Source organism: Rattus norvegicus, chromosome 1, assembly GCF_021556685.1.
Source record: "Rattus norvegicus strain SHRSP/BbbUtx chromosome 1, alternate assembly SHRSP_T2T, whole genome shotgun sequence".
Lineage (NCBI taxonomy): Eukaryota > Metazoa > Chordata > Mammalia > Rodentia > Muridae > Rattus > Rattus norvegicus.
Window position 1 is genome coordinate 168643449 of NC_141534.1, and position 25960 is coordinate 168669408.

The 25960-nt window shown below is 45.1% G+C and overlaps 1 protein-coding gene across 6 annotated transcripts in view; it reads left to right on the forward strand.

Annotated features, from left to right (window-relative positions):
* Window positions 1-25960, forward strand: part of Clpb (ClpB family mitochondrial disaggregase) — a 122585-nt gene that overhangs the window by 34841 nt on the left and 61784 nt on the right. For 3 of the 6 annotated variants that reach the window (XR_015639221.1, XM_087587223.1, XM_087587225.1), the window contains exons 4-6: window positions 6930-7033; window positions 11908-11997; window positions 22607-22735. Coding sequence is in view for 4 of the 6 variants with exons in the window: in XM_087587223.1 (XP_087443349.1) it covers window positions 6930-7033; window positions 11908-11997; window positions 22607-22735 (323 nt within the window). In the remaining 2 variants the exon portion in view is untranslated. 6 annotated transcript variants of the gene reach the window in all.

The following is a 25960-nucleotide window of genomic DNA, read 5'->3' on the forward strand; positions in this document are numbered from 1 at the left end:
ATTGAGTTCCAGGGTAGAGCTTTTATGCAGAGAAATCCTGTCTCAGAAAAAAACAAAAGAAAACAGAAATTAATAGGAGAACCTGAGAAACAACTCGGTAGTTAATACTGCCTGCAGCCCTGCGGAGGGCCTGAGCTCAGCTTCAGCACTGGTAACAAACAACTCCCAAACACTGTACCCCAATGTGAACTCTCTAACACACATACATATAAGTAAAATGAATCCTTAAAAATAAAGAAAAAAATAACAGGGGTGAATGTATAGTCAGTAGTTAAAGCCAAACCCTATGAAATCCAGGTTAAGTGCTCACTAAAACCTGTCTCAAGTGCCCTGTTATATTCGGATGGGTCATTTGCCCAGAGAGTCTAATTTAGGCTCATACTATACTAAGAAGCTCTGACAATAAGGTTTGGTGACCATATTATTATGAGCCACAGCCTGGAGGTCATGGAGTCTTCTTTAGAACTAGTCAAGGATTGTCCTAGAAAGGCTGTGGTGGGTGACCTTGATTCCTCAACTTTCACCTTTCTATGCCATGCTTTCCTTGAACACCTAAATGTGTCACCCGTCTTGGATCATCATTAACTTTGACCCTTATCCATCTTGGCACATTCTCTCTTGTTTCAGCTAGCCATTGTGTCCTGCTCTGCTTTAACTGCCAGCTGGAGATAACCGTGTCCTCAGTTACCTAGTAGGGATCAGCGGCCAGGGATAGTACAGAGCAACTAGGCCAGATGGAGGTGGCACATACCTTTAATTCCAGCACTTGAGAGTTAGAGGCAGGTAAACCTCTGAGTTCAAGACCAGCCTGTTACAGAGATAGTACAAACGTATGCCTGAGGTAGATGAGAACCATTGAGGCTTCCGGAATGCACGCTGGGTTTAGACCCAGTCTGACCTGTATTTACAAATCTTGACTTATTTACTGTATACTTTTGGTTCTTGCTGTGCCTCCATTTACTCTTCTATAAAATATACTGTCCTTTGCAAGTTGCACAAAAATCTACAATAGTGATTCTGTGAGATGTACCCTGGAGCTTACTGGATGGTTACTGGTTGTGTAGTAACTGTGCAGAAACTTAATATTGCTCTGTGAGAGAATAGAACACATTTTTCATGGGTACCTACTACCTTTTAATTTGTTTGTAAAGACGCCAGTTTAAAAAGATCATTCTCTTTCCCAGACCTTCACCTCCCCAGTTCATACGCAATGCTGCAGAGCCTCTAGAGTTAACACACAGCAGTGCCTATGGCCAGGCTGCCCAGCCTCATGAGCAGTCAGTAGACTTTCCAGCCAAGCTCCTAAACTGACTTCCTGACTTCCTCATCGAGGTGTGAACGGGATTAAAAATAGGTCACTCTTTGCCCTCTCCTGCCTTTGACCTTATTACAGTGGCCCTGTATATGCTTTAGTTGTGGGATGTGGGGGAGGAGAAGGACATGGAGTGTCTTGTAAAGCCTAACATTGTTTAGGGATCACCTGGATCTGGGATCGCTGCCGTTTTTAGTTCATCAACTCCAGCCATCTTGCACACATCTGGTCCAGCACTGACCCCAGCTCACACCAGTCTTCCCTTCTCTCCCCTAAACAGTGCAAGGACCACACGCCACTGCAGCTTTAACACTGGTCAGTGAAAGTGCTCTCCCTCACTGGGGCCTGAAAGCAACAGCTCGTTGAGGTCAGAGGGAGCCAACTTCCCACAGGCACTCCCACTTCTAATCTAATTACTGCTCCGTCAACAAATTAATTAGCTGTGGCTCCAAAGGGAATTCCTGAATCCCAGGAACTGCTAGTTGGGGACCACTCTTCCCTGCATATTCTCAGTGCAGCCAGGGAGGGTCTGGTACTGAAGATGCAGGTTTTCTTCAGTCGGCAAGATCAGTTTGGAGTTAGGAATTCTATAGTTGAAGAGACTTCCTAAAAGGAATAAACTTTTCAACAAATAGCCAAGCTCAATGTATAAATTATGTAATATAAAATAAACTTCTGTGGGTACTCATCTCCCACTTTAAAGGTCACATATCCATGTTGCTGTGCGTACATTAGCTGACTGCATCATGTCCTAGCATATGACTCCTACACTCCGCTCCATCCTCCAGTGATAAACACTTGCTTCCAGGCAACCCCCACTACTGCAGAATGTTGTGATGAAGTCTCGTGTATTGCCCTTTCTGAACCAACCTATAAGATTTTCTGTGGAAAATACATACTCAGGAACAAGGGTACTGGGTCACAGGATGAGGCACTTTAATTCGATGAAGTGTTATAAGAGGAGCTTCCAGAACAGCATGAGTGCACCACTCCATACTCTTGACAGTTCATGAAGGATCCCAGATTCCCATGTACTCACTGGCACTTGTCATATTGTAAGCTTTCTAACTTTTGTCAATATGTTGTGTTTGAAGAAGTATTTTAGTTTGCATTGCTCTAATAACAGATGAACTTGAGAACTTTTTATTTTTTAAGATTTAGTTATTTTATATCTGAGTACACTGTAACTGTCTTTAGACACACCAGAAGAGGACATTCGATCCCATTACAGATGGTTGTGAGCAACTATATGGTTGCTGAGAATTAACTCAGGACCTCTGGAAGAGCAGTCAGTGCTCTTAACCGCTGAACCATCTCTGCAGCTCCCGAACTTAAGAACTCTTATATGCTAGCTAATCTGTTCTCTTGGTGTCCTCTGCTGGAAGGTGACCAGATCCTCGCCCTGTTTGGTTTTGTTTTGTTTTGTTTCTTCCCCATTCATGTCTGTTCAAATCTAAATTGAAGCCAGGTATTTGTCACAGACTGATGGCTGAAAATAAGTATGAGGAAATAAGAGTATAGCACACCTCATCTCTGCTTCTTCTCATTGGTAAGTGAAGTAGGGTATCTGGAGATGATCTCTAGCTTCGAGATAGGCAGATCTTTCTGTAGACCACCAGGGGCCAGATCCTGAGCTACGTGGGAGAATTGCTGATGTTCCAAGGCCAATAAATATAGTTCTTTTGAACAGAGACTGAAGGTTAGAAGAAAACCCTAATGAGTTGAGTGGTGTCCTCTGCCTCTTTATCAAGTGATTAAGATCTGGTATTGGGCCATCCTGTTTGGTAGTAGCTACTCACTTTTAAGGCAGTGGCGCCTTAGTGCTCCTGCAGCTTGGCAGCCAGCAGCCAGCACCAGAACAGAGAAGCAGTCCCAGTTAACCTTTGATGGGCCCTTACCTGCCACCGTGCTGTCAGCCTTTCTCCTTACTGTTCATACTCACTGACCCACCACTCCCTGTGCTCACCTCTCCTCCCACTCGTGCCTTGGACCAGGGAATCTCTTTCCCCTACAGCAGAAAAGAAGCAGAAATCACTTCATTCCCAGCATCCCTTCACCAATGTAAACTCCTTGGCAATCCTTGTACCTGGCTTACAGCTAAACTTGTCCTCAGCAGCCTCATGGTTGCTTTCTCTAGCCTAGCTCACCCCTAGCCTGTCTGTGTTCTGTAGCCCACAGTGCAGTGAGGAGCTTTAGTCATCCAAACTAAAGCGAATGGTTTTCTAACACAGGCTGGGCTGCCTTCTACAAGAAGGCACTGACCAAAGATCTGAAGCTCTTTGCTGGGGTGCTTTGTAGTGACCATTGCTGGAGAGAAAACTTTGTTGCCTTCTGGCAAGATGTTGGGAGCCATGGTTGGCACCGAGCACCCTCGATTCTTTAGGCCTGTCTTCCCTTAGTGGGGCTGCTGCCTTTTGAGTTTTATCAGGAATGAAGGGAATTTTCTCAAGGTTGCAGATGAATCACTATCTTGGATTGCTTATCCTCTTTAGTCTCCAAGTTTTTGAAGTGAATTGCCCATTTCTTTGATTGGGTTAGCAGCCCAAGGGCCGTTCCTAGCCACTGTCCTCTCCCCATCCTGCCAGACCCGTCTGCCCTCCAGGGCCAAGGGCAGCATACACGGTTGCCTGGACACGTCCTGTAGCCTGCAAATTGGACAGATGGAATCAATACTCATGAACCTAAAGAGGCCCAGGTAGCACAGTTAGGGACGCTAGCTGCCTAGAGGGACAGCCTGCCACAAGAGGGGTGTGATTGAATAGTGATTGGACACAGCAGCTGAGGATTAACCAAATTATGTCCCTTTGAATTTAGATTGACAGACCCTTCTCATTTGGACTTGAAAACATGTCAGCTTGTGCAGACTATAGACGGGCTGCCTACTTTGTGTAGGGCTGTACCGGCATTCATGCTGGGAATGGTCAGTTCGGGCCCAGATTCAAGTTATTGTTCTGATTGTGTCAGCCAAGCAAGTAGGCTCATGTCTGTCCGTACATCTGCAGACAAGGTGGAGTTTACTTCACTCATAGTATGCTGGGAAGCATTGCTATCTTTTGTTACTCTGTTAAGGAAAAGGGGGCTCTAGGTCAAGTGTCTTATCCAAAAATACCATTGGCAAATGACAGAACTACTGCCTTTGAACTCCAAGTCTCAGTGCATGGTAGAAAGTGCCACACTATCTACTCAGGTTAAGTGTTTAGCTCATACTTCTCTGGGCTTCACAAAGCCCAGACACAGGGTCAGGTACATAGTGGTGCTGCGTTTGTTAATCATCAGGACTGTCCTAAGGACTGAATTTAACACAGCCCCATTGTTTCCAAAGATGACCTAAGATTATAGAATGCCTTTTTCCCCCTGGGGCTAGCAAGAAAGCTTATCAGGTAAAGGCTCTTGCCACTAGACCCAATGACTTTTCCATCCTTGAGTCCCTTATGGTAGAGAACTGACTCCTGAAAGTTGTTTTCTGACCTCCATGTGCATGCTGTGGCACAATCACAGCTGCACATGCGGACACAAATAAATAAAGGAATTTAAATTTTTAAATAGTAAATTTCTAATTTTGGAACCTTCTACAACTATTAGTTAACATCCTATGAGGGAGTTCACCCAGCTAGGGCTGGCATACTTGTAATCTCAGTACTCAGAAAGCAGAGGCAGTCTCAGTAGCTCTACACCAGTCTTGGCTATACAGCAGGTCAAGAGACCCTGGCTCAAAAATAAAAGATTACTTTTTTTTTTTAGTAGTGTCTCACACTTATAGGCTGGCCTAAAATTTCTTGCAGTCCTCCTTTCTCAGCTTTCTCACTATTGAGTTTACTGGCATGAGCCATTTCTCCTACATCATTGATTTTGTATCCCAGGCTAGCCTTGAATTCATTATAGAGCTGAGGATGACCATGTACTCTGGATCCTCCAAGTGCTGTGATTAAATGTGGACGTTTATTTGATGAGATGTTATGAATCTGAACTGGCTGGTTTTGTGTCAACTTGACACAAGCTGGAGTTTTCACAGAGAAAGGAGCCTTCCTTGAGGAAATACCTCCAGGAGATCCAGCTGTAAGGCATTTTCTCAATTGTGATCAAGAGGGGAGGGCCCAGCCCCTTGTGGGTGGTGCCATTCCTGGGCTGGTAGTCCTGGGTTCTATAAGAAGGCAAGCTGAGCAAGCCAGGGGAAGAAAGCCAGTAAGTAACATCTCTCCACGGCCTCCACATCAGCTCCTGCTTCCTGACCTGCTTGAGTTCCAGTCCTGACTTCCTTTGGTGATGAACAGCAATGTGGAAGTGTGAGCTGAGTAAACCCTTTCCTCCCCACCTGCTTCTCGGTCATGATGTCTGTGCAGGAATAGAAACCCTGACTAAGACAACTGTCATTAGGACAAAACAGCAGCTTAATAATACTCAGCAAAGTCCTTTGAGATGCTTATCCTAACCCTGTTTGGTGCCATAGACTTGTAAAACAAGAACTTGGGAAGCTGAAGCAGGAGAATTGTCACAAATTTAAGAATAGCCAAGGCTGTATATATAGCAAGTCCTTGTCTCAGTTGGGGAAAGAAAGAACTCGTCAGGCTTTGTCTATATAGCTTTATCTCCTAGTAGTTTGTCTGATTGTCATCAAAATATTAGACATTCTGTTTTCCTTTTCTTTCTTTCTTTTTTTTTTTTTTTCCCAGAGCTGGGGACCGAACCCAGGGCCTTGCGCTTGCTAGGCAAGCGCTCTACCACTGAGCTAAATCCCCAACCCCATTCCTGTCCATTCTTACAAAGCTTCTGGAATGATCCCCTTAACTGCAAACATTTGGAACAAAATATGCCAAACTTTGTATAATGGTTACTCTTAGAATTTGGATTAAGGAGGTGGATCTAAGGTGATACTTCTGTTTTTAGTATTTTATGTCAGAATTCATACATGTGTGGGTGTGTAGAAGAAAGCATATGTGATCAGGTTGCTTTTCCTTCTATCCTACTGTTTTTCCTCTCATTCACACCTCAGATAAAGTGCTTATGTCTTTGGACTCCTGTTGTGTTCTGCTTGTGTCTCACTCTAGCTCCTCCTGTTCCCTTCTGTGTACTTCTCCACCCTACGCTCCTCCACCCTACGCTCCTCCACCCTACGCTCCTCCACCCTACGCTCCTCCACCCTACGCTCCTCCACCCTACGCTCCTCCACCCTACGCTCCTCCACCCTACGCTCCTCCACCCTACGCTCCTCCACCCTACGCTCCTCCACCCTACGCTCCTCCACCCTACGCTCCTCCACCCTACGCTTTACTGCAATGCTTTCACCTCCTTTAGGAGCTTAATTCCTAGCTGTGTTTCTAGTGATTTAATTTGTTCTTAGACAATTTTATATAAATACATAACATGTTGACCCTCTAAGCCTTCACCCCTCCCTTGTTCCTATCACCCCTGTTCTCACCCACAGCCCCAGTCTCAGCTTCATGTCTACTCGTATTCTTTTTCTTTGCTTCCCTCTTAGCAGTCTGTGCATTTCATACCACATGAGCCCATAGACCAGACTAGAGTGTAGTGGGCATTTGATAAGGAGTTGTTGGATGAATTGTCTGTCTTATAGCTGTGAAAACCAGACCTTATGATCTACTTTTCTAATTGCTTCCAGTGTGGTACAGGTTCTCCTTGCTGCTGGAGCTGACCCAAACCTTGGGGACGACTTCAGCAGTGTCTACAAGACTGCCAATGAACAGGGAGTCCATTCTTTGGAAGGTAAGGTTGGGCTACCCCACTGCTCTGGGCGTCTCCACCTGTGGTTTCCTTAAGCATTGCTCAATGTCAGCAGGCACTCATAGGTCTCCCGAAGGATTTAGAATACATGCTTTTCACAGGTCTCTTCACTTCGAGTGTTTGGGGAAAGAGATCAAAGCCCACGCTCATGGTTTAAGTGAGGTGAAGTGTACTTCACCTGGTGTCTCCTGAGACTGGGGAACCTCTGAGGAGCACGCAGTCAAACAGATTTCAATGAAATGGTTGAGGATTCTGTGTGGAATGTGGACTTGCTCCTTTCACTTCCTGAAAACGTACCTGTCCCAATACTAGAACATAATGTTATGATTCCCTTAGCCGTAGAGTTATATAAGTACAACTATGAATATTGCTTTTCAGTGTGTGGTCTTATCTCTGGGACTGACTCTTTGCTGTGCTGTGACCTAGAGTGAGGAACAAGACCTTCTTTGTGTCTTGATGTTCTGAACTATAAAAATGGACTTGTTTCTAATACCTCGTGGGTTGTCATGTGGTGGTTGCCAAGACTGAGAAGAGGTGTTGTGGCACCTGTCTGTTGGAGAGCTCCTGGTCAAGTCAGTCAGTGTTGTCTCTGGTGAGTAGTTCTTCAAAAAAAAAACCGAGAAGAGCACAGGTTACCCTGGCTGCAGACGTGTATTTTATACCTGGGCTTTTGTCTCTGCAGACTGTGCTTGCCTCCTGCCCATTGTCCACTATCATCCAGGCAGATTCTGTTCCTCTGATATTTGGTGACATGACAGCTTGGCTGCTTTAGAGTTGGTACTAGTAATAGCAGAACAGTAGCCCAGTTGACTGCCTTAAAAGTTAGTACTTGTATCCCAGAGGAGATGAAGCAGACAAGAAACTCACTCACTTTGCTCAGCCCTCTGAATTAGTGAAGAGAGACTGAAGAGGCTCTGGTGGCCCAGGGAAAAAGTTCCTCAGATCAGTGGCATGAGGGGAGTGTCCAAGAGCACCAGGGCACTATGCCCACATCAAGTGTGACATTACCCTGCCCTCCGCTGCTCTTCTGAATGCTCCCTAAATCTTGGCCTCTTCTATGGTTGTTTGCTTGCCAATATGTCTTCTCTCCTTCCCAGCTGACAGTCCCATGTATAAGCCATGACTTACATCTCTGTGAATTCCCTTGAGATGGAAGAGTGTTACTTTATGCTTCAAACAGAAGTGAAGTTTAGGAGCACCAAACCTGCCCTATGTTTGCTGCCTAGAATGAACTCTGCTGAAGGCTGTCCTCCTGTCTCTCAAGAACAGCCTTCTGCCCGGGTCTGTCTGCTGCTTGGTGTTCTCACCAGAAAGCAAAGAAACTTAGATGGTGGGGCCAAGGGGGAGTAGGGATTCTTTGAATGCCTCTCTTCTGTTCTCAGAATTTTAGCAGATTTCCCTGAGTCCAGTCCAGCTTGCTGGCAGCCAGGTGCCCTATGCTCCAGTGCTCTGTAGGTTGATGCTCAAGCTCATTCTAAGCCAACACAATAGTGGTCAATATTTTTTTCCTAGGAATAGCCAAATTGTGTGCAATTTCAACTTTAGGGGCCATTTGGTCTTAGGTGTGACTACTCCACTTGACTCTTCAATACTGAAGGACCATAGATAGTGCATATGAAGACTTTATTCATTTATTAATTTGGCCAGTCTCTCTGAGTTCTTTTCAATGCCATGCTGACCAACCTTCATTGCAGGTAGACAGGTAGGTAGACAAACAATAAAAATACTAGGAAAACCTGCCATGAAAGAAAGATTCTCACTCCGTATGGCCTGCAATTAATAGTAGGCTTTCTGTAGACTGAGTAGTTATGCAGAACTATACTGACCACATTCCTGTGCACTAGCACTGTTTTATAGGCAGACGTACTTTGTATCACAGCGCACTTTTAAGGCCAGGTGATCATAAGGCCGTTGATTCAGAGCCCTCCAGCTTGTGGCAAGGCAGTTTTGATGTATTTTCAACATCACAACTATTATCAATAAGTTCCTTCTTTTCCATCTTCCATTTAAATATTTTGTCCACAAAATTGAGAAAAATTTTTCATCATTTGTTATTAAAACAAAAAAATGTGTCCGGCATTTATTTTCCTTCCTTGTCCTAATGACTCTTGCCTACTCCTGTACATTAATACCTTGTTGTCAGGGAACCTATAGGCACCCAATAACCATCAGAATGCTTAAGAACCTTTTTTGAAAACCCTTGTTCTAAGGCTGGGGATACTGCTCAGAGGTAGGGCATGTGCTAGTAAGCATGAAGCCCTGAATTCCATCTCCAGAACTCTTGCTCTTGATGTATAATCTAGAATTTTTTTCAGGAGTCATTAATAAACTCTTTTGATAGCTTATAAGAGCCCCAGAACATCTTATAAGAGCCTTCATTGAACATCTTTGTCTACTGTAGTTTATTTTCCAAGGTATTTCTGTTTGTGTACTTTATTCTCTGATTTCTGACTGGGACTAGGGTGATGACAGTTCATATATGTCATCTTGGGGCTCTTCTCTAGCTTCCAGGTTAACTATGAGGACCATACAACATATTTTAGACCAAATCGTCAGGTTCCAGTATCAAAACGTTGGATACCCCCGGTATCCTTAGCATTTTATTAACCTTTTCCATTTAAAGACACTTTGTCTTGTCTTCCTTTTATTAGTATTCATTGCCTGCCTGCTGTAAGCGGGGCACTGTGCCCAGCTTTGGGTCACCCCGCATTGGTGATATAGATTGAAGTGTAAGATCCCTGAGGTTTAGTTTTCTTTTGACTGAATTAGCGCATGTGCCTGTGTGCGCATGTGTCTGTGTTTGTCTGTGTGCGCACACATGCTTTCATGGTTTGTGTCTGGAAGATATGTGAGGAAGAACTTAGAACAGTCAATCTCAGTACCACAGAAAAGCCACAGGCTCAAGGCAGCTGTGCAGTCCTTTGCTATCAGAGCACAGAGTCAGTACTACATTTTATATTTGTTATTTCTGTGGGTCTCAGCTTAGCCTTGATGCTAAGGAAAGGTGGTAGATTCTAACTTGTGACCTTGCCCAGATTTCCCTAACCCCAGTAGTGTCTGCCTGTCAGCATTGCTGTGTTGATCAAGACCTAAAATAATGTGATGTGTGAATTGCAAAGTTCTCTACAGTTCCAGTTGCTTATTAATTCCATTTATTTATAATTCAGCTTGCTTTTACCACATCTTGGGCACTCGACCAGATGCTGGGAATATCTAAATGAATCACACGTGGTCTGGCCCCTCAGCATTTCTCATAGCCAAGTAAGAAATGGATCTTAACAAGGAATCTCAGTACCAGGTGGTAGAGTAGTTGGCTGTATGAAGAATGTAAGCAGCACAGACAAGTACTGATGATCTTTTACTAAGAGCAGGCTGTGTCTTGGACTTGTCGTTGGATGAGTGACTTTGATTTGGGTCTTAAGGGTGAGTTGGAGATTGCTACATTGTCTGAGAACCCTCCAAACTGTAAATCTAAAGGATAGGAGACACTTTGTGTCTATGCTGCTTGCCCAGAACATACCCAGCCTGAAGAGAGAAGAATGGTCATTGTTCTTCTTGCTGAGGCTCTGTCATTGGTCAGTCATGCCTAGAAAAGCCTTTCTCTCTCTGCCTTTTATGCCAGCATGGCTCCTCGAGGAAGTCTGCTTAGGCAGGTACATTGCAAACGTGTGCCCCGTTGTCAAGGTTGATGTTTGTGGGTGAGGATTGGCTTGCTGTGCAGCTGATCCAGGAATACTTGGTGTGGAAATATCCTTGGTTTAACTGTTGTTGCCATTCTCTGCAGCTCTCAGAGTGGTGTCTTCAGAGTCATAATGGTGCCTTGGAAAAAAACTCAGGAGATAACTGCCAGGAAACCATGGTTCCTCTAAGTCCCGTCACTGACTGGCAAGTGACATAAAGTTCTGACTTCCAGACTCTCTGTAATACAGGGATAACAATACCCATGTTATAGGACTGTTAGACTAAATACCAATAAACATATGGATCTAAAACTCAGTGGCATTTCATGAAGTTTCTCTGGATAGATAAGTTTGGGCTCAGTATAAGTCAGGACATCTGATTAGAAGGTAGTGAGTAATATATCAGGGAGCACTAACAGGCTCAATGTCTGCCCACAAGGCTTTCTTGAGGAAGATTCTTGCCAGGGGTCACTGGATTATATAGGCCAAAGGCCTCTGTAATTGTATGATTTCTATGGTTTTGAATGCTCATCTCCACATAGAACAAGTAATAAGCTCAAAGGAAGAGAGATCTGAGCTGGGCTTCAGGGGTAAGAGGAAGGGGGAAGCAAATATATTCAAAGGAGGGGACACTGATGGGACAGATATGGCAGGTGGGAATATAGCCATCTCTGCAGCTATTTCCCTGTCTTGACCACATTCCCTTCATAGCCTCAGCCCATCAGTTCATTCCAGGAGATTTCCACTTGTGGCTGGGCGGTGGGTGTTGGGCTCCGATCCTCAGGTGGAGGAGGCATTAAATTAGTGGTAACAGTAAACAAGTCGCCCAGCTGTGGATGCCGCAGGCTGCTTATAAGTAACGATTATAAACATCGTGTCTGGTGCTGTCAGAAATGCAAGCGAGCACTCCGAGTGCCTCTCATATGTACAATTAAAACAATAAAACACGGTAGAAACATGGCCAGAACAGGCTGTAAATCAGGTTCTCTTCTCAGCTTCAAGTGGCAGCTGAATAAAGATGAGTCCTGAAGAACTGGGTTGGCATAGGGCTCTTCTGGGGTAAAGGTTTGTCAGACTGGACTTGCCAGAGCCAAGCCCTCCTACCCATGCACCCCTTTCCACAGGGGCATCAGGTCCTGGCCTGCTCCAGCTGACTCCCCCATCTCTTGCCTTCAGATGGGAGACAAGACTGTGCAAGCTGGCGAATCACAAACCAGTGGACAAGTGCCCTGGAGTTCAGGAGATGGCTAGGAGTCCCGGTTGGCGGTAATGGAACTGCTCTCTATACTATCATAGTTCTTCCCACCCCTAGGCCATGCCAGATGCAGTCTCACCAGTGTATATTCCAAATAAGCTAATCACTCAGTGTCTGTTAAGCACCACGTGCCCAAGCCTTCCCTGGCACAAGAGAGAACACATGACCCCAGAGAATGCAGACTAATAGGAATACAGAGGCTCCCAGGAGAGAGTTTGGGTCTTACCCCACCCCCACCCCCAAGACCTAACCCTGCATACGTGCTAGCCCTCTTCCACCAGCCCTGGTGGGTTTGTTGACTATTCAGTAGGTTTTACACCTGGAGCAGTTCCCTAGACTTCTCAGAATGCTCTCTCCTAATTTATAAAATAAAAGTGATTAAGAGAGCTAGAAGTAATATATTTATCCCTCCCTCTGCTTGGAATGTAAGAGGAATTCCACTAATGAAAACCTCTTTGTGCCTCATCATGATCAGTAGTCTCATTATGTCCATAGGAAGCTGCAGGGTCTTTGAGTATCCTCAGAGAGCCAAATATTAATTTGAATCTAAGAAGTGGGTTGTCCACTACTTAATGATGTGACCTTGGCAATTCATTCTGTTTCTGTGCTGGTTTTCTCATCTATAGAGACTTATTTCTCATACCACAGATTTGTTATAAGAATCACTTGATCTCTGGTATAGTGTTGCACACCTATAATCCCAGCCCTCAGGAGGCTAAGGCAGGAAGATTGAAAGCTTAAGGCTAGCCTGGGCTATATTATGAGCCCCCTTTGCTCCCAACCCCCAGGGGAGGGGGTCAGTTGACATACTCCTGAAAGCAATTGAGAAAATGCAAGATAGCATGCAAGCATAATGTGCTAAGAATGGCAACAGCTAGTAATAGTAAAGGTGCAGCCAAGACCATTAGAGAAGGATCCACTCACAAGTACGAATCACAGCAGAGTTCAGTCAAAGAACACTGAGCTGAAGTAGTCAAGGAAAAAAATTAGTTTTGATTCTCACTGTCTAGGAAGGTTTGAGGTAGCTTCCAGAGGACAGATAGGTGTGAGTGCAACAGGGATATGCCATGTCCAAAATGCTCAGAGGTGGGAAATGTAGAAGTCCTGTTTCAGGGATGGAGAGATGGCTTAGCAGTTAAGAGCACTGACTGGTCCTGAGTTCAGTTCCCAGCAACCATATGGTGCCTCAAAACCATCTGTAATGGGATCTGATGCTCTCTTCTGGTATGCCTGAAGACAGCTACAGTGTACTCATAAATAAATAAATATTCAGAAGAAGAAGAAGTCTTGTTTCAGGCTGGTGAATAAACATCCTAGGGTATACTGTCCATGCAGCACATCTTTCAGTGAGCAGTGAGCAGTGAGCCATAGCAACACAGCATTAGCAGACTGGGGTAGATCAAGACACCAGGACTCCATTATCAAAACAGACAACGCCGAACTCCTCAAAGAGAGGATGCTACAGGAACTGACTACTTCATGGGTAGAGAAGAGGAGAGTACTTCTCTAATGAGGCCACACCATGTGGACAGCTAAGGCAGCAGCAAGTAACATTTATTGATCTGGTGTTCAACGTTATGTGCTTACTCAAGGAAACCAAGGCAAATAACACTGATGTCTATGGAGGTGAAAGAGCATTTACTGCTCCTTCAGAGAATTAGAATTTGGTTCCCAGCACTCATATCAGTTGGATCTTATAACTCTAGCTCTAGGACACACGGACACACACACACACAGAGAGAGAGAGAGAGAGACAGACAGACAGACAGACAGACAGACAGACAGACATAGACACACAGACACAGAGAGAGACACACAGAGGGAGAGACACAGAGAGAGGATATCATCTTTTTAGTGATGTCCAGTGCCAACAAAACTGTTTCCTTGCCTTGTATAGAGCTCAGAGACCATTCCAGGCTGCATGTGCCTCTCACTGAGTGTGCCAAGACCTCAGGCTTCTCCAGAGGCTTGGGAAATCAGCAGGCTAAAAGCTCCTAGGCACATTGTTTTATTAATGCCCTGACTCTTCTTCATCCTTGTCCAGGTCCACTCAAGAGTTTCATTGCCCCTCCAGAGCCAGTAGTTCTGTAAGCCATTTCTCAATACTGCCATAAAGTCAGCAGGGTGGACAGAGGGCTGTCACTCTGGCATTTTGGCCAACTTCAAGATGACATGTGTTAGTTAGGTTAATTGTGTCCATACTTTTAGCCCTCCAAACCTACATACATATAATATATATCTTTCTCTCTTAGGCAAAAGCGAAAGATAGAGAGTAGTTGGCATGTTTTATTAAAAAGAATAAATTTGATACATTTATAAAAATAAGAGAAAAGTATGATGGGGTGGCAAAGAGCTAGTCTTGTGATTTTTAACTGATTTACATATTTTGTGTATAAATATTTTTTCATCAAAAGTTCCAAATCAGGGTTGGGTCCCACACACAACACAAAATATATTAGAGACATTTATATGGATAGCAGGAAGGGAGACAGAGGGTTGAAATTTTCCAGGCACCCAGTGATTGATGGGGGCTGAGGCTCCCCCTGACGCTTTATTGAGTTTCCGATGATTATCTCTCGCTGAGACATTTTTTACAGATGACGGTCGAGCTGTCACAATGGACCATGGGGGAAAAAAACCAACAATAATAACACTTTAATCTTTTTACTGCACTGCTCCCTAGTATCCCAGATTCATCTTCCCTGACGCACGCAGTTCATTATTCTGCCCCTCCCTGGATGGGAAATAAAGGAAAATAAATATATATGTAGACACGCTTACCCACATGCATACACACAACACAGAGTATATAAAAGAGACCACCTCAGAACCAGAGAGGGGCAGAATTTATTGTTCTTTTTGCAAGTGTTGAGGTTTATTAGTAGAGATACTTGGTTGGCTTAGAATTGGCTATTAATTACAGCGTTTTGTATTTGTTTTTTATTGCGAGTTTTTAACATCTTGAAGAAAAGGCAGAAGAGAGGCAAGCAGGTGCAGAGACAGGGATCACTGAGGGACCGAATTGGACCAGCCAGGTTGTGTAGCTACTGAGAAGTAGGCTTCTTGCTCTTCTGCCGGCTTGTCCCTGAGGAACGCTGGAGCTGCAGGGGTACACTTTGGTTATGATGGGAGAGGGTGAGCAGTAGGTAATCATAGAGCAAAGCAAAGGGGTCCAGAGACCACTGAGCACCATATTACTGTAAGAATCAGGAAAGGCACGAAATAAAAGAAACTGAAGCAATGCTTAGGTTTGATACAGACCGTAATAGACTCTTAGGAGTTTGCCCCCTTTTTGCATTTGATAATGGGAGGGTGTGACTTGGGTCTGAAGTGCCTCACCTGGTTCTCTACTAAGGGAACCCTGGGCCCAAGAGGACGCCACCCAGAATCAACAAGCAACCTTCAAGTTCCTTGCCAGCCAGCCCATCAGAAGATTGTTGGCCCACTCTTCATCTGTCACACCTTTGCTGAGCCTGTATGTGCCAGCCTTTTTGTTATACTTGGGGTGGGAGTGGGGGCAAGAAGGGCCCTGTTGTTAAGGAGAAAGTTTAGAGTCCATTAACTGAGAGCATGGTACCTGTGACACCATTTTTAAGTGAAGGTTGGACCTGAAGCCAGCCTCAGCCATGGCTCATACATTCTGCAAAGGATAAAACTGATAACAATATCCATACTTCAAGAACCTAGTTTCTTCTTGGGAAGACAGACTTAAAATTTCACTAAAGAAATATTTATTGAGCACTTGCCACATTCAAGAATGTATGCATAAAACAGTCTAAGTTCATGCAGGAGAAAATGTCAACTAATGTAGTGTGAGCTAGACATGACTAGAATACATAGAGGAAGGGAGATCATGACCTCAGGTTGCTTGAGTTCACTGTAAGTAAATAAGAGACCAAAAGGAAGTCATAATCACACAGAAAAGGAGGCAAGTGTCTGAGCTGAACAGACAGCCATTGACTGATGGCTCCACTTTAAACCATCTACCTGAGCTGAGACTCTGTTTCTTCACCTATTAAATGGCAGCCTAGTATACTCTTGTGAGGAAGATAGTTGATCAAGTGCCTGGCCTGATCCTACACCAGTAAGAGGTCAGTATGCTGGGTATGGTGGCATACACCTTTAATCCCAGCACTCTGGGAAGCAGAGGCAGGTTGGTGTCTGTTAGTTGGAGAACAGCCAGGGCTACATGGAGAAAGTCTGTCTTGGGGAGAAAATTCAGTAAATACAAACCATTATTTTTCTTACCGTAGTACTTACCCTCCGCTGAATATGAAATGAGCTTCTGCCATTTTTAGTGTTCTTCTGCCAGTATTAGTGTTAGGGATGGTTCCAACCAAGCAGGATAACATCAGAAGAACTCAGATAATGTCAGATAATATGCACTTCTTCTTAGGGACATTTTGCTTTGCTTTTGAGGTAGGAACTCAGACTGGCCTTGGCCTTCCCAAGACTCTTGTTTCTTCAAAGTGCTGAGATTATTGGCATGTGCCACTAAACCTGATGCTACATGCTCATCTGTGACCAACTTTTACTTAGCATTGTGTTTCATGCTCATAGTGGCAAATGTCATTACTTCATTCCTCTTTGTGGCTGAACAGTGCTCTGTTGTAACATGCTTATCCATCAGTTTATGGATGCTGTGCCGTTTCTACCTTTGGCCTTTATGAATTCATTGCTGTAAGTATTCGTGTTACTTTTTAGATGATTTATTTATTTATTGGAGCTAGGGTCTCATGTTGTAGGCCTGGCTGGCCTTGAACTCATATATAGACCTGCCTCTTCTCCTGAGTGCTATGTACTACTTGGGGTGCATAGTGACACCCTCAATCTCTGCCATATTTAATTATTTTGTATTATAGTAAGATTTTATGCTTAAAATTAATTGTAAGTATTGGTACTTCAGTACCATAACATTAACTGTTCTGCATTCCTCATATTAATAACCATCATACCCATTTTACATAGAAATTAGTACGTGACAGAGCTAAGGTGGCAGGCAGACTTTGTGACATCTTCACCTCAAATATTTCTCAACATGGGAAGCAGGGCTGTTTGTTTGTGTGGGGCAAGTACGTGGTCAGAGCTTCATGAAGGCCATGGAGATTCTGCTGCTGTGGCCCTGGCCTGACTGTGGACCACTTAGGCATAAATGTACTAACTTTCACAGGTGAGGTGGGGCCGAAGTGAGCAGAGTAGTGGCTGTCACTCCCACTGTAGGCAGACGGGTATGGGACTTCCTTCTGCAGAGACAGGAAAAGCTTCTCTGGAAGAAAAGCCTGCCACTCCTGTGCACAAGTGGGAAGATACGTTTGTTGAGAAGGAGATAGTTCACTGGATAAAGGCCAGCCTGCCTCAGAAGACCACTTTGGTGGCCCGCTAGTGAGACAGGCTTGGACATCTCCCTTGATGAACTTACTTACTCCTGGGCAGAGGACTGGGGCCATGTAGTCCCTTTTCTTCTCCCCCGTTCCACCTCCGTCCATCTTTTATGGCTTGAGAAGAGTATGGGTCTCAGGAGCGGATCTTTTTAGCACTTAGCAGTGAGGCTGTGACTTAGTTACTCCTCTGCTATTATGAAGAAACACCATAACAAAGGCAAAAACATTTTTTTCCATTGGAACTTGGTTACAGTTCCAGGGGTTAAGCCCATGGCAAGAAGCATGATGAGAGCAGACAGGCAGGCTTGGCACTGGAGAAGTAGCTGAGAGCTCACATTTTACCCTAAGTTGGAGGTAGAGATAAAGAGATTGAGCCAGGTATGGGCTTTTAAAACCTCAAAGCCCGTACTCAGTGTCACATCTTCTCCAAAAAGGCCTCACCTCCTAATCCTTCCCAAAGTTGTTCTTCCGTCTTCGTTTTGACTAAAGGTGTGAAGTGCTTCCACCCAGGCTAGCTTGTTAGATGCTTGGGACCTCGCTTTCAAATATGAACCTGTGGTGACCACAGGTTGCTAACAGTGGGCACTGTAGAGAAAGCTTCACGCCAAGCATGGAATAGACACCAAATGTCACCCTTCTGAACAGAGTCCCCTATGAAATGGGAACTTAAACTTATAGCCCCCAGAGAAGTTCTGAAATGAAAGTCCTTATGGACTCTGGAGAGCACCATCATTGCGGGGCTCTAACCAGACCCTGCTGGTTCCGTGTACATGGAACAGGTGGTTGTTACCTCATACCTGCCTGTGCCTTTGTGAGGCAGGGCCTTTGTGAGAGACTAGGTAAAAAAGATAATGGCTGACACCAAGACAAGGTGCGTATAAGATGTGTTACCAAACCCGCTCACCAAGATGTTCCTGTTCTTTCCATTACACATTCGTCGGCACAGAGAGGTCAAGCAGATGGTGTGAACCTTAGTGGTAAATTTAGGGTTCAAACATAAGTGGTCTGGCTCCAGAGCTTGCTCAATTGCTAGCCACTCTCTGCTGCCTTCACTAAATATTTGTTTGTAGATGTTATTATTGGTTTCCACAAACCAATATCTGGACTTTATCTGGGTGAGATGTTGAACATACCTATCCAGAATGCTTGACACCAAAAGGATCTCAGATTTAGGAGTTTGTGTGGAATTTGGAATGTTTGTATATAGGTGTTATTGGTTGAGCATCTTTAATCCAAAAATATGAACTCTAAATGCCCCAAAATCAGGAACTTTTTTTTGAGACAAAGTCTTCTGTATAACTCAGGATAGCTTCATACTTGTAATCCTCCTGCCTCTGCTCCTGTCACCAGTCCCAACCAAAATCAGAAAGGTGTCGGCATTGGAAAAGATTTTGGGGAAAAAAAGTTTTAATTTTTTTAGTATTTTAGATTCTTGCTATTCATAAAAGAGGCACTCAGTTTATGTCTACTTGCTAATTTGTCAGCTTGGGACCGGGCTGTGCTGAGCTCTGGACTCACTCGCTACCTATGAAGAAAACAGTGACTCTGCCTGGTAGGAAAGCCCAGGCACAGGCGCACATGACTGCGGTGGAATGTCTTTGAGAGGGAGGAGATGCTAGAGGAGCCCTCTGGAGCAAATACCTACCTCAGGTGCAGGAAGGATCACTGGACAAAGTGACTCTTTGTTCAAGGCCAAAAAAGAACTAGCCAGCCAAGTGACCAGTAAAGGATGAGGGCGGCATTCTGGCTGGTACAACTGTATTTTCAGAAAAAGAGGTGAGACCTCAGTGAGCAGGATGCTTCATGAACAGTGCTTGTCACTGGGCTATGGTACTGGTCCTCACTATGGTATGAGCTGACATTTTCCTCACATAGCCCCCTCTGTGTTCCTTGAAATCACTTGCTTTTTGTGGTAAGCACCTTGTATGCGTAGCCTTGCCAGCACACTTGTGAAAACACAGTATTGGTTTGATTCTTGGATCAGACAGTTAATTCTTAAAGTTGGAAATGGCCCTATTCATTCATTATTACATCTACCATGTGGGCTGGTGCTCATTACACTTGTTTGTTGAATGAATGATAGTCTTCCTCTGTAAAATGGATTACACCCTTCTTGCTTTCTTGAGCCAACTATCACTTTTCTTCCAGTTTATCATTACATCCAGCAGTTAATGTCCTGTGTGGCAGTTCAGAGATGCCCTTAGGGCCTTTTGAGGTGCTGTGCTTAGAATCCTTTTCAGCTTTTCATTGTCCTGTTCCTTTCCCTCCCTGCCTGGCTAGCGTTTGATTGTGATCAATCTGCTTGACTCTGAATTGTCTTTCCCAGCCTTATTTCCTTCTCCTAATTTGCAGTGGACTAAAGATACAGTTCCCAGTGTGGGGTATAACCAAGTGAGTGACTATCATGACTGTGACTAAAGGTTGGTCACTGAGTTCTTAAAGGGCTTGTAAAGGGAAAATACAGATACCATCACATGCACCCATAGGCTATGCTAGTCTAGATAAGCCCCCTCATATGTGCCCAGAGGCCAGGCTAATCCCGGTACCCCTCAAATGTGCCCAGGCTAATATACATAATTAGCTTGGTGTGCCCAGAGGCTAGGCTATTCTAAATACTGCCCCCTCAGATGTGCCTAGAGGTCCATCTAATTTTTGCTACTCAGAAATTTTCTTACTGTTCTGGATACCCAAGAGGAGGTCACATTACACTCAAGGGCAAGCATTGTGGTCTGGTCTCCAGCTCTGAGCTCTGCCATCTTCATTTTGGCCAGAGGTTTGAAATGCTTCCACGCAGGCAAGCTTGTTAGGATGCTGGCTGTGACCTCAGGCTGTCATATGGTATAGCTAGGTTCCACTGAATGTCCTACAGCATTGTCTGAGAAAGAAAAGAAGAGAATACAAAAAGCTAGGGCTGGCACCACAACATCCCCACTCTGCTTTCTCTGTGCTTTGTTCTTTTATTGGCACAAAGAGCAAGAATTCACCCTGGTGCTGAGGTGAGTCTGACTAGGCTCTAGCAGTCCTTCCACCTCAGCCTCCCACGCTTCTTACACAACCACTTAACTAGCCAAGTGAGCTGAGCTTTCATATTATTCTCTTCTTAAAAAGTAGGACTGGATTATGACTACTGAACAGCCTTCTGGCTTTTAGAACTTTATTTATATAGTGTCTATAGGAGAGGGAATGCTATCAGCTCATTCAGAAAACACTCAGGAAGACACTCAGAAAACACTTAGGAATTACCTGCCTTATGCTTCTGTCTAGGCAAGGTCACACCTTGCTTTGCCCACATTCTTTTGTACCTCAAGAGGCTGAAAGAGCTTCCCTTTACAGGGTTAGTACCAGGACAGGAGAGACAAGACATAGGGAGGTAGGACTTAGGTCCTAGATTCTGCCCCCAACAAATTGAGTTCAAGAGTGAACATTAGAAAAAATTGAAACCTCATCACAAAAGCAGACTAGGATCTGTTTACTCTGTGGGGCCTTTCCTCTCAGGGCATGCCTCAGAGGTGTAGAACCTTCTAGTTTATTAGCCAGTCTAAAAGTGTCTGGCAACAGCATAATCCAGGACCTGTCTGGTAAGCAGATGTGCATCTGTCCACCAACCTAGAAGGTTTGAACAGTGCTAACAACCTCAGGTTTGTTTTCTGCCTGCTTGTTTGCTTGTTTTATAATGAACTAGAAGAGAGGAAAGAGAGGAACATGAGTAGGAGGACTGAAGCAAGCCTGAGGATTTACAGGGTTTGTCTATCCTTACCTTCTGAAAATGTTTTTAAGAGTGAAAAAAATTAATGACACTGGGCAGTGGTGGTGCACGCTGTTAGTCCAGCACTCAGGGAGAGAGGTGGGCAAGGCAAGTTCCAGGACAGCCAGAGCTACACAAAAAAACCATGTCTTGGGGGGGAACAAAATTCAGATTGCAGGAACTGGGAGGGAGCTCAGTGGTAGAATTCTGTCTCTCATGCACAAAGATGTGTTCAACAACAGGTACAATCCTCGGGGCCACCAAAAAGCAAATTACAGATACAATAAATTCCAACTTTGTAGGGAATGCACACACAGGCCCAATGCAATCTCTGAAGAGCTAGACTGAAATGTTAAATGTGTTCTTAGGTTGCTGAGGTATTCATTGGCTCCTTTTTCTTCTTCGTACTCTTCTGTAGTTTTATAAATCAGATCTTAAGCCTTAAGTCACATGCCAAATTGTCAACAGCAGAGGTATGTGGCTTTTGCACAGATAAGCCTCTGGCCCCAACCCCACTGCTCTAGTCTACTTCCCACCTCCACCTCCTCACTAGACTCCTCATTCTTTGAGTTACCCAGTGTTCTGTGAACCTTTTCCTTTTGAGCTCAGCTCACCTGCCCCCGGCTCTGTGTCATCCTAACACACCCCAACACAGACTTTATCTGCACACACTGAACATCTGCGCATTATCTGCTCTTTTGTCAGATTAGGTCAGACACCACACCGATTCAGTTCAAGTCCCCAGAATGGCTCCTACATGTTGGCCAGTGCTCATGAAGCAAACCACACTGTTTTACCTCCTCTTGCCCAGCCTAGATGGCCAGACACATGGTGTAGGTGCTACTTAATGTTTAGAATTACATACATAAATTAAAATGGTGAAGAGCCAGGCAGTTGAAGCAAACAGGCTACTGTAAGTTTAACCAGCCTGAAGTATATAGAAAAAAAACCTGATCTCAAAAACATTTTAAAAAAATCAAAAGAAAGTAAGTGAGACTGGACATAGTGGCTCACACCTGGAATCCCTGCACATGGGAGGTAGAGGCAGGAGGATTACTGCCAGTTAAAGTCCAGCCATAGCTGGTCTTTTGTCCTAAAAGATCAAAGAAGACCAGTACAGTGGCACAGTGGCAATGGCCTTTAATGCCAATACTAGGTTAGAGACAGAGTGGTTGGATCTGTGAGTTCAAGGCTAGTCTGGCCTACATGGTGAGACTCTGTCTCAGAGGAAAGTGGGGGGGGGGGGGGGGTTGGAGCAAAAAGAACTAAATGTGGTGGAACACACTTTAATCCCAGCACTGAGAGGTAGAGTCAGGCTTATCTCTGCTAGTTCTGAGCCAGCCTGATCTTCATAGTGAGGCCCTGTCAATACACACACACACACACACACACACACACACTAAAAGGAGGTGGGTAAGGGAAGTAGAGGGGGAACCCTGAGCATGCACAGACTGATGTGTTACTAATGGAGGGTTGGGTTTTTTTGTTCCTCAGTCCTAGTCACTCGAGAGGATGACTTCAACAACCGACTAAACCACCGTGCAAGTTTCAAAGGCTGCACAGCCCTGCACTATGCTGTCCTGGCCGACGACTACAGCATCGTCAAGGAACTACTGGGTGGAGGTGAGAACTGTGGGGGGAGAGGGGGAGACTGGCAGGAGAGTGCTCCAGCCACACTTGTAGCACCATTACTTTCCTTGAGCTAAAAGAGTGATCTGTTTCCCAATGTGTCAATGTGTGATTTGTCCTCTGGTGGTTGGTGTATGTTCTTGACCCGGTGGGGGGGGGGGGGGTGTAAATTTACTCTGCAGTAAACTGTGAAGGTTTGTTTTCAACATTTTTAAAAATTATTCGGTGAAGTAGATATGTCCAGCTGAGTGAGTGCAGGTGTCCTTGGAGGTGAGAGGCATCGAGTCTTTCTAGAGCTCTAGTTATAGAAGCATCACAGTTGTCAGGAACTGAACTTGAGTCCTCTGGAGGAACAGGAAGTTCCCTAAATTGCTTAGCCATTTCTTCAGCCCCAGTGTGAGTTTTCTTGATTGGTGGCCCTTCCCAAGAGTGTTCTTTTCCTCCTGTGACCTCCAGAATAGGATCGGGGGAGCAAGGGAAGTCCTGTCAAGCCTGCTGACCCCTGCTACAGATTTGTTCTCCTGGGTCTCGGCCCTGCTGCAATGTCATTTACGCCTCGCCACTATTCTGAGCCATGGTGTCCTGTTCACTCACATCTGTACTTGTACTCAGGTGGCTGGGACATGAGGAAGTTAAGTTTGAGGACAGCCTGAACTTCAGAGTGAATTCCAGGCCAACCTGAGCTTTATAACTCAGACCCTGTCTCCAACAAAACAAAAGAAACCAAAATCAACAGTAACAAAGTAGGAGGCTTCTCATCTGACCGGCCTCTGAGACTGCAAACCACACTGACGAACTTCGTATCCCCCATACCCGCATGGTTCTTGGCACATAGTAAATATTCTATAAACCCTTGCTGACTGATGAATGTCCTCCCTTCAGGAGTGTCAGCGTCATTACAGACTGGTCCTATCTAAGTCTGGCGCTCAGTTCACTGCCAGACACCTTCAGGCAGCCTTTTCCTTCTTAGTTCTCCTTATCCCTATCAACTTCTAAAAGCCAGCATGTGGGAGACCCAGACCCTGAGATGATAGTGGAAGACCATCTCTTTATTCATTGGCCACTGCTTCTACAAGGCTGGGGACCCATTCTTGGGGCTGGAGCCTAGGTTCCTCTGGGTACGGCTCATTCTCCATGGGGTCTGAAAGGACTAGATGGTTCTTTTCAGGCCCTCTGCATCACCCAAATGATTGTCTTATCTCTCCAAGATTGGTGGCCATTCCCTTGGGTTCTGTCAAAAACTGAGGCGTCCCAGTCTTTGCTTGGGTGTCCCACTTTGCTTCACAATGACCGATGGGAACGCCTTTTTAAGAAGCTGTGATCAGTGTGTAACTTCTACCAGCTGACTTTCCCAACATCAGCCTGTGAAATTTGTTCTGTCCTGCAGCCTTTGCCTTCCAGGCCAGCCATCCCAGTTACTTTCCAGCATATGTGATGTCCTTGGGCTGGGGACACTTCCAGGAACCCAGTCTTGTTACCTCCTGTCAGCCATAGGCATACTGGTTTCTAACTGGACCTTGTCTGTGCTCTCAAGTGCCCTGTGGCGAGGCGACTACACCTGGGGTGACTGGAACTTTTAGAACAAGGACTCAGTGCCCCCAGAAGCAGAGACTTCAGCACCACCCCCAAGCAGACTGCTTCCAACTCCGACCTTTGGAAAGCTCTCTGGCAAGACATTTGGAGCATCAGAGCGTGTATGTGGGGTTTCTCTCTGCCGTGCCTTAAAATCAGTATGCCTAGTCACTTTCTCCTGGCTCATATCCCTTCTTCCCCTAGCTACCAGAGTTCACTCTACAAGAAGCCCTCCACACTCCTCTTCCAGATCGAACACCTTTAAAATGAAGAAGTGAGGGTCTTTTATGAGATTCCCTCCACCCCCAGGCCCCCAGGCCAAGGTTAGCCCTTTGAGCTGTTCCAGGGACTTGCTTTCCTGTCCGGTGACTGGAACGGATGCCCTAAGCCCCCACCTTTGCGTTTCTCCCACCTGCCTTTTTAATAGTCATCCATTTATACCACTACCCTAGTTTCCCAGCCTCGAGGGCCAAAACCATCAGCCCACTTATTTCTCCCTTCTAGACCTGAACAAGTTGCTGTCACTCAGGGCCTGCAGGCCTGCCAACTTCTGACCCCTCTCCCCTTCTTGACCTCCCTTAGTCTACTAGTGTATGTGACCAGCCAACCGAGAGGCAGGATCCCGCTCTCTTGTCCTAGGGGCTGTTGTCAGTAACATTTCCAAAGTCTTTGACCTCTGCTGACCTTTTCCAAAGGGTCTGTCTTTTTGCCCATCAGCTTTATCAGAGTGTTCTGGCCACCAGCTTTGCCGTAGCAACACCCAAGGCAGGCCTAGGCACAAAAACTGTCTGCTCACAAAGTCCACAGAGGTTTAGATTCCTGGGTTTATGGTGAGGGATAGAGGGAACAGCCTTGATGATCTCTATTTGAGTCGTAAAGAGGCTCAGGCAATAGCATCAAGCTGAAGATGTGGACACCCTTCAGCCTTTAGGAGGCAGCATGGAGTAATAGAAAAGAGTGCAGGCCAGGCTTCAGAATCAGCTAACCAGGGTTGGAATCCCAGTCTCCCATTAGCTAACCAGGTTGCCTTGGACAGATGATCCTAACTCTGTCTTCATTGTTTATTTGTCACATGATTCCTTCACAGGAGTAAGTGGAGATTAATAATAGATGTAAAACTGCCTGGCAGACACATATTAAATGCTCTGTGACAAGTAGTTCCTTTTCTGTTTTTCTTTATTGGGGCGTGTTAATTGCATTTAATTGTAGTTTTCTGTGCTTTGATCATAGTCCCCAGTGCCCCACCTTCCCTCTCCTGCTGTCCTCTAGTTGAGTCACACCCTCAGTCTCACTTCTCCTTTCACCACATGTATATATGTAAATGATTTATGTGCCTAGGTGCGGTCTCAGATTCAAACTGAAGGACAAACATGCTTTCCTCATTAGCAGTTATCATTATGACTTACATACAGAAATCACACTCTAATGCTGGCAGCTTTAACTCCATTTCTCTTAAACTCTGTCTCTGCCTTCAACATCCCCATGCTGCCTAGAGGGTTGGTATAATTTGCTTACTTGTCACCCACATACACTCAGAGACCTCCCTCCCATGGGAAGTGTTTCCTGCTTGTCCCCCATTCGGGTTCTTCCTCCTATAAATGTGTACATTGTTGGCCCAGAGCATACCACTGACCATAACTGAAAAGG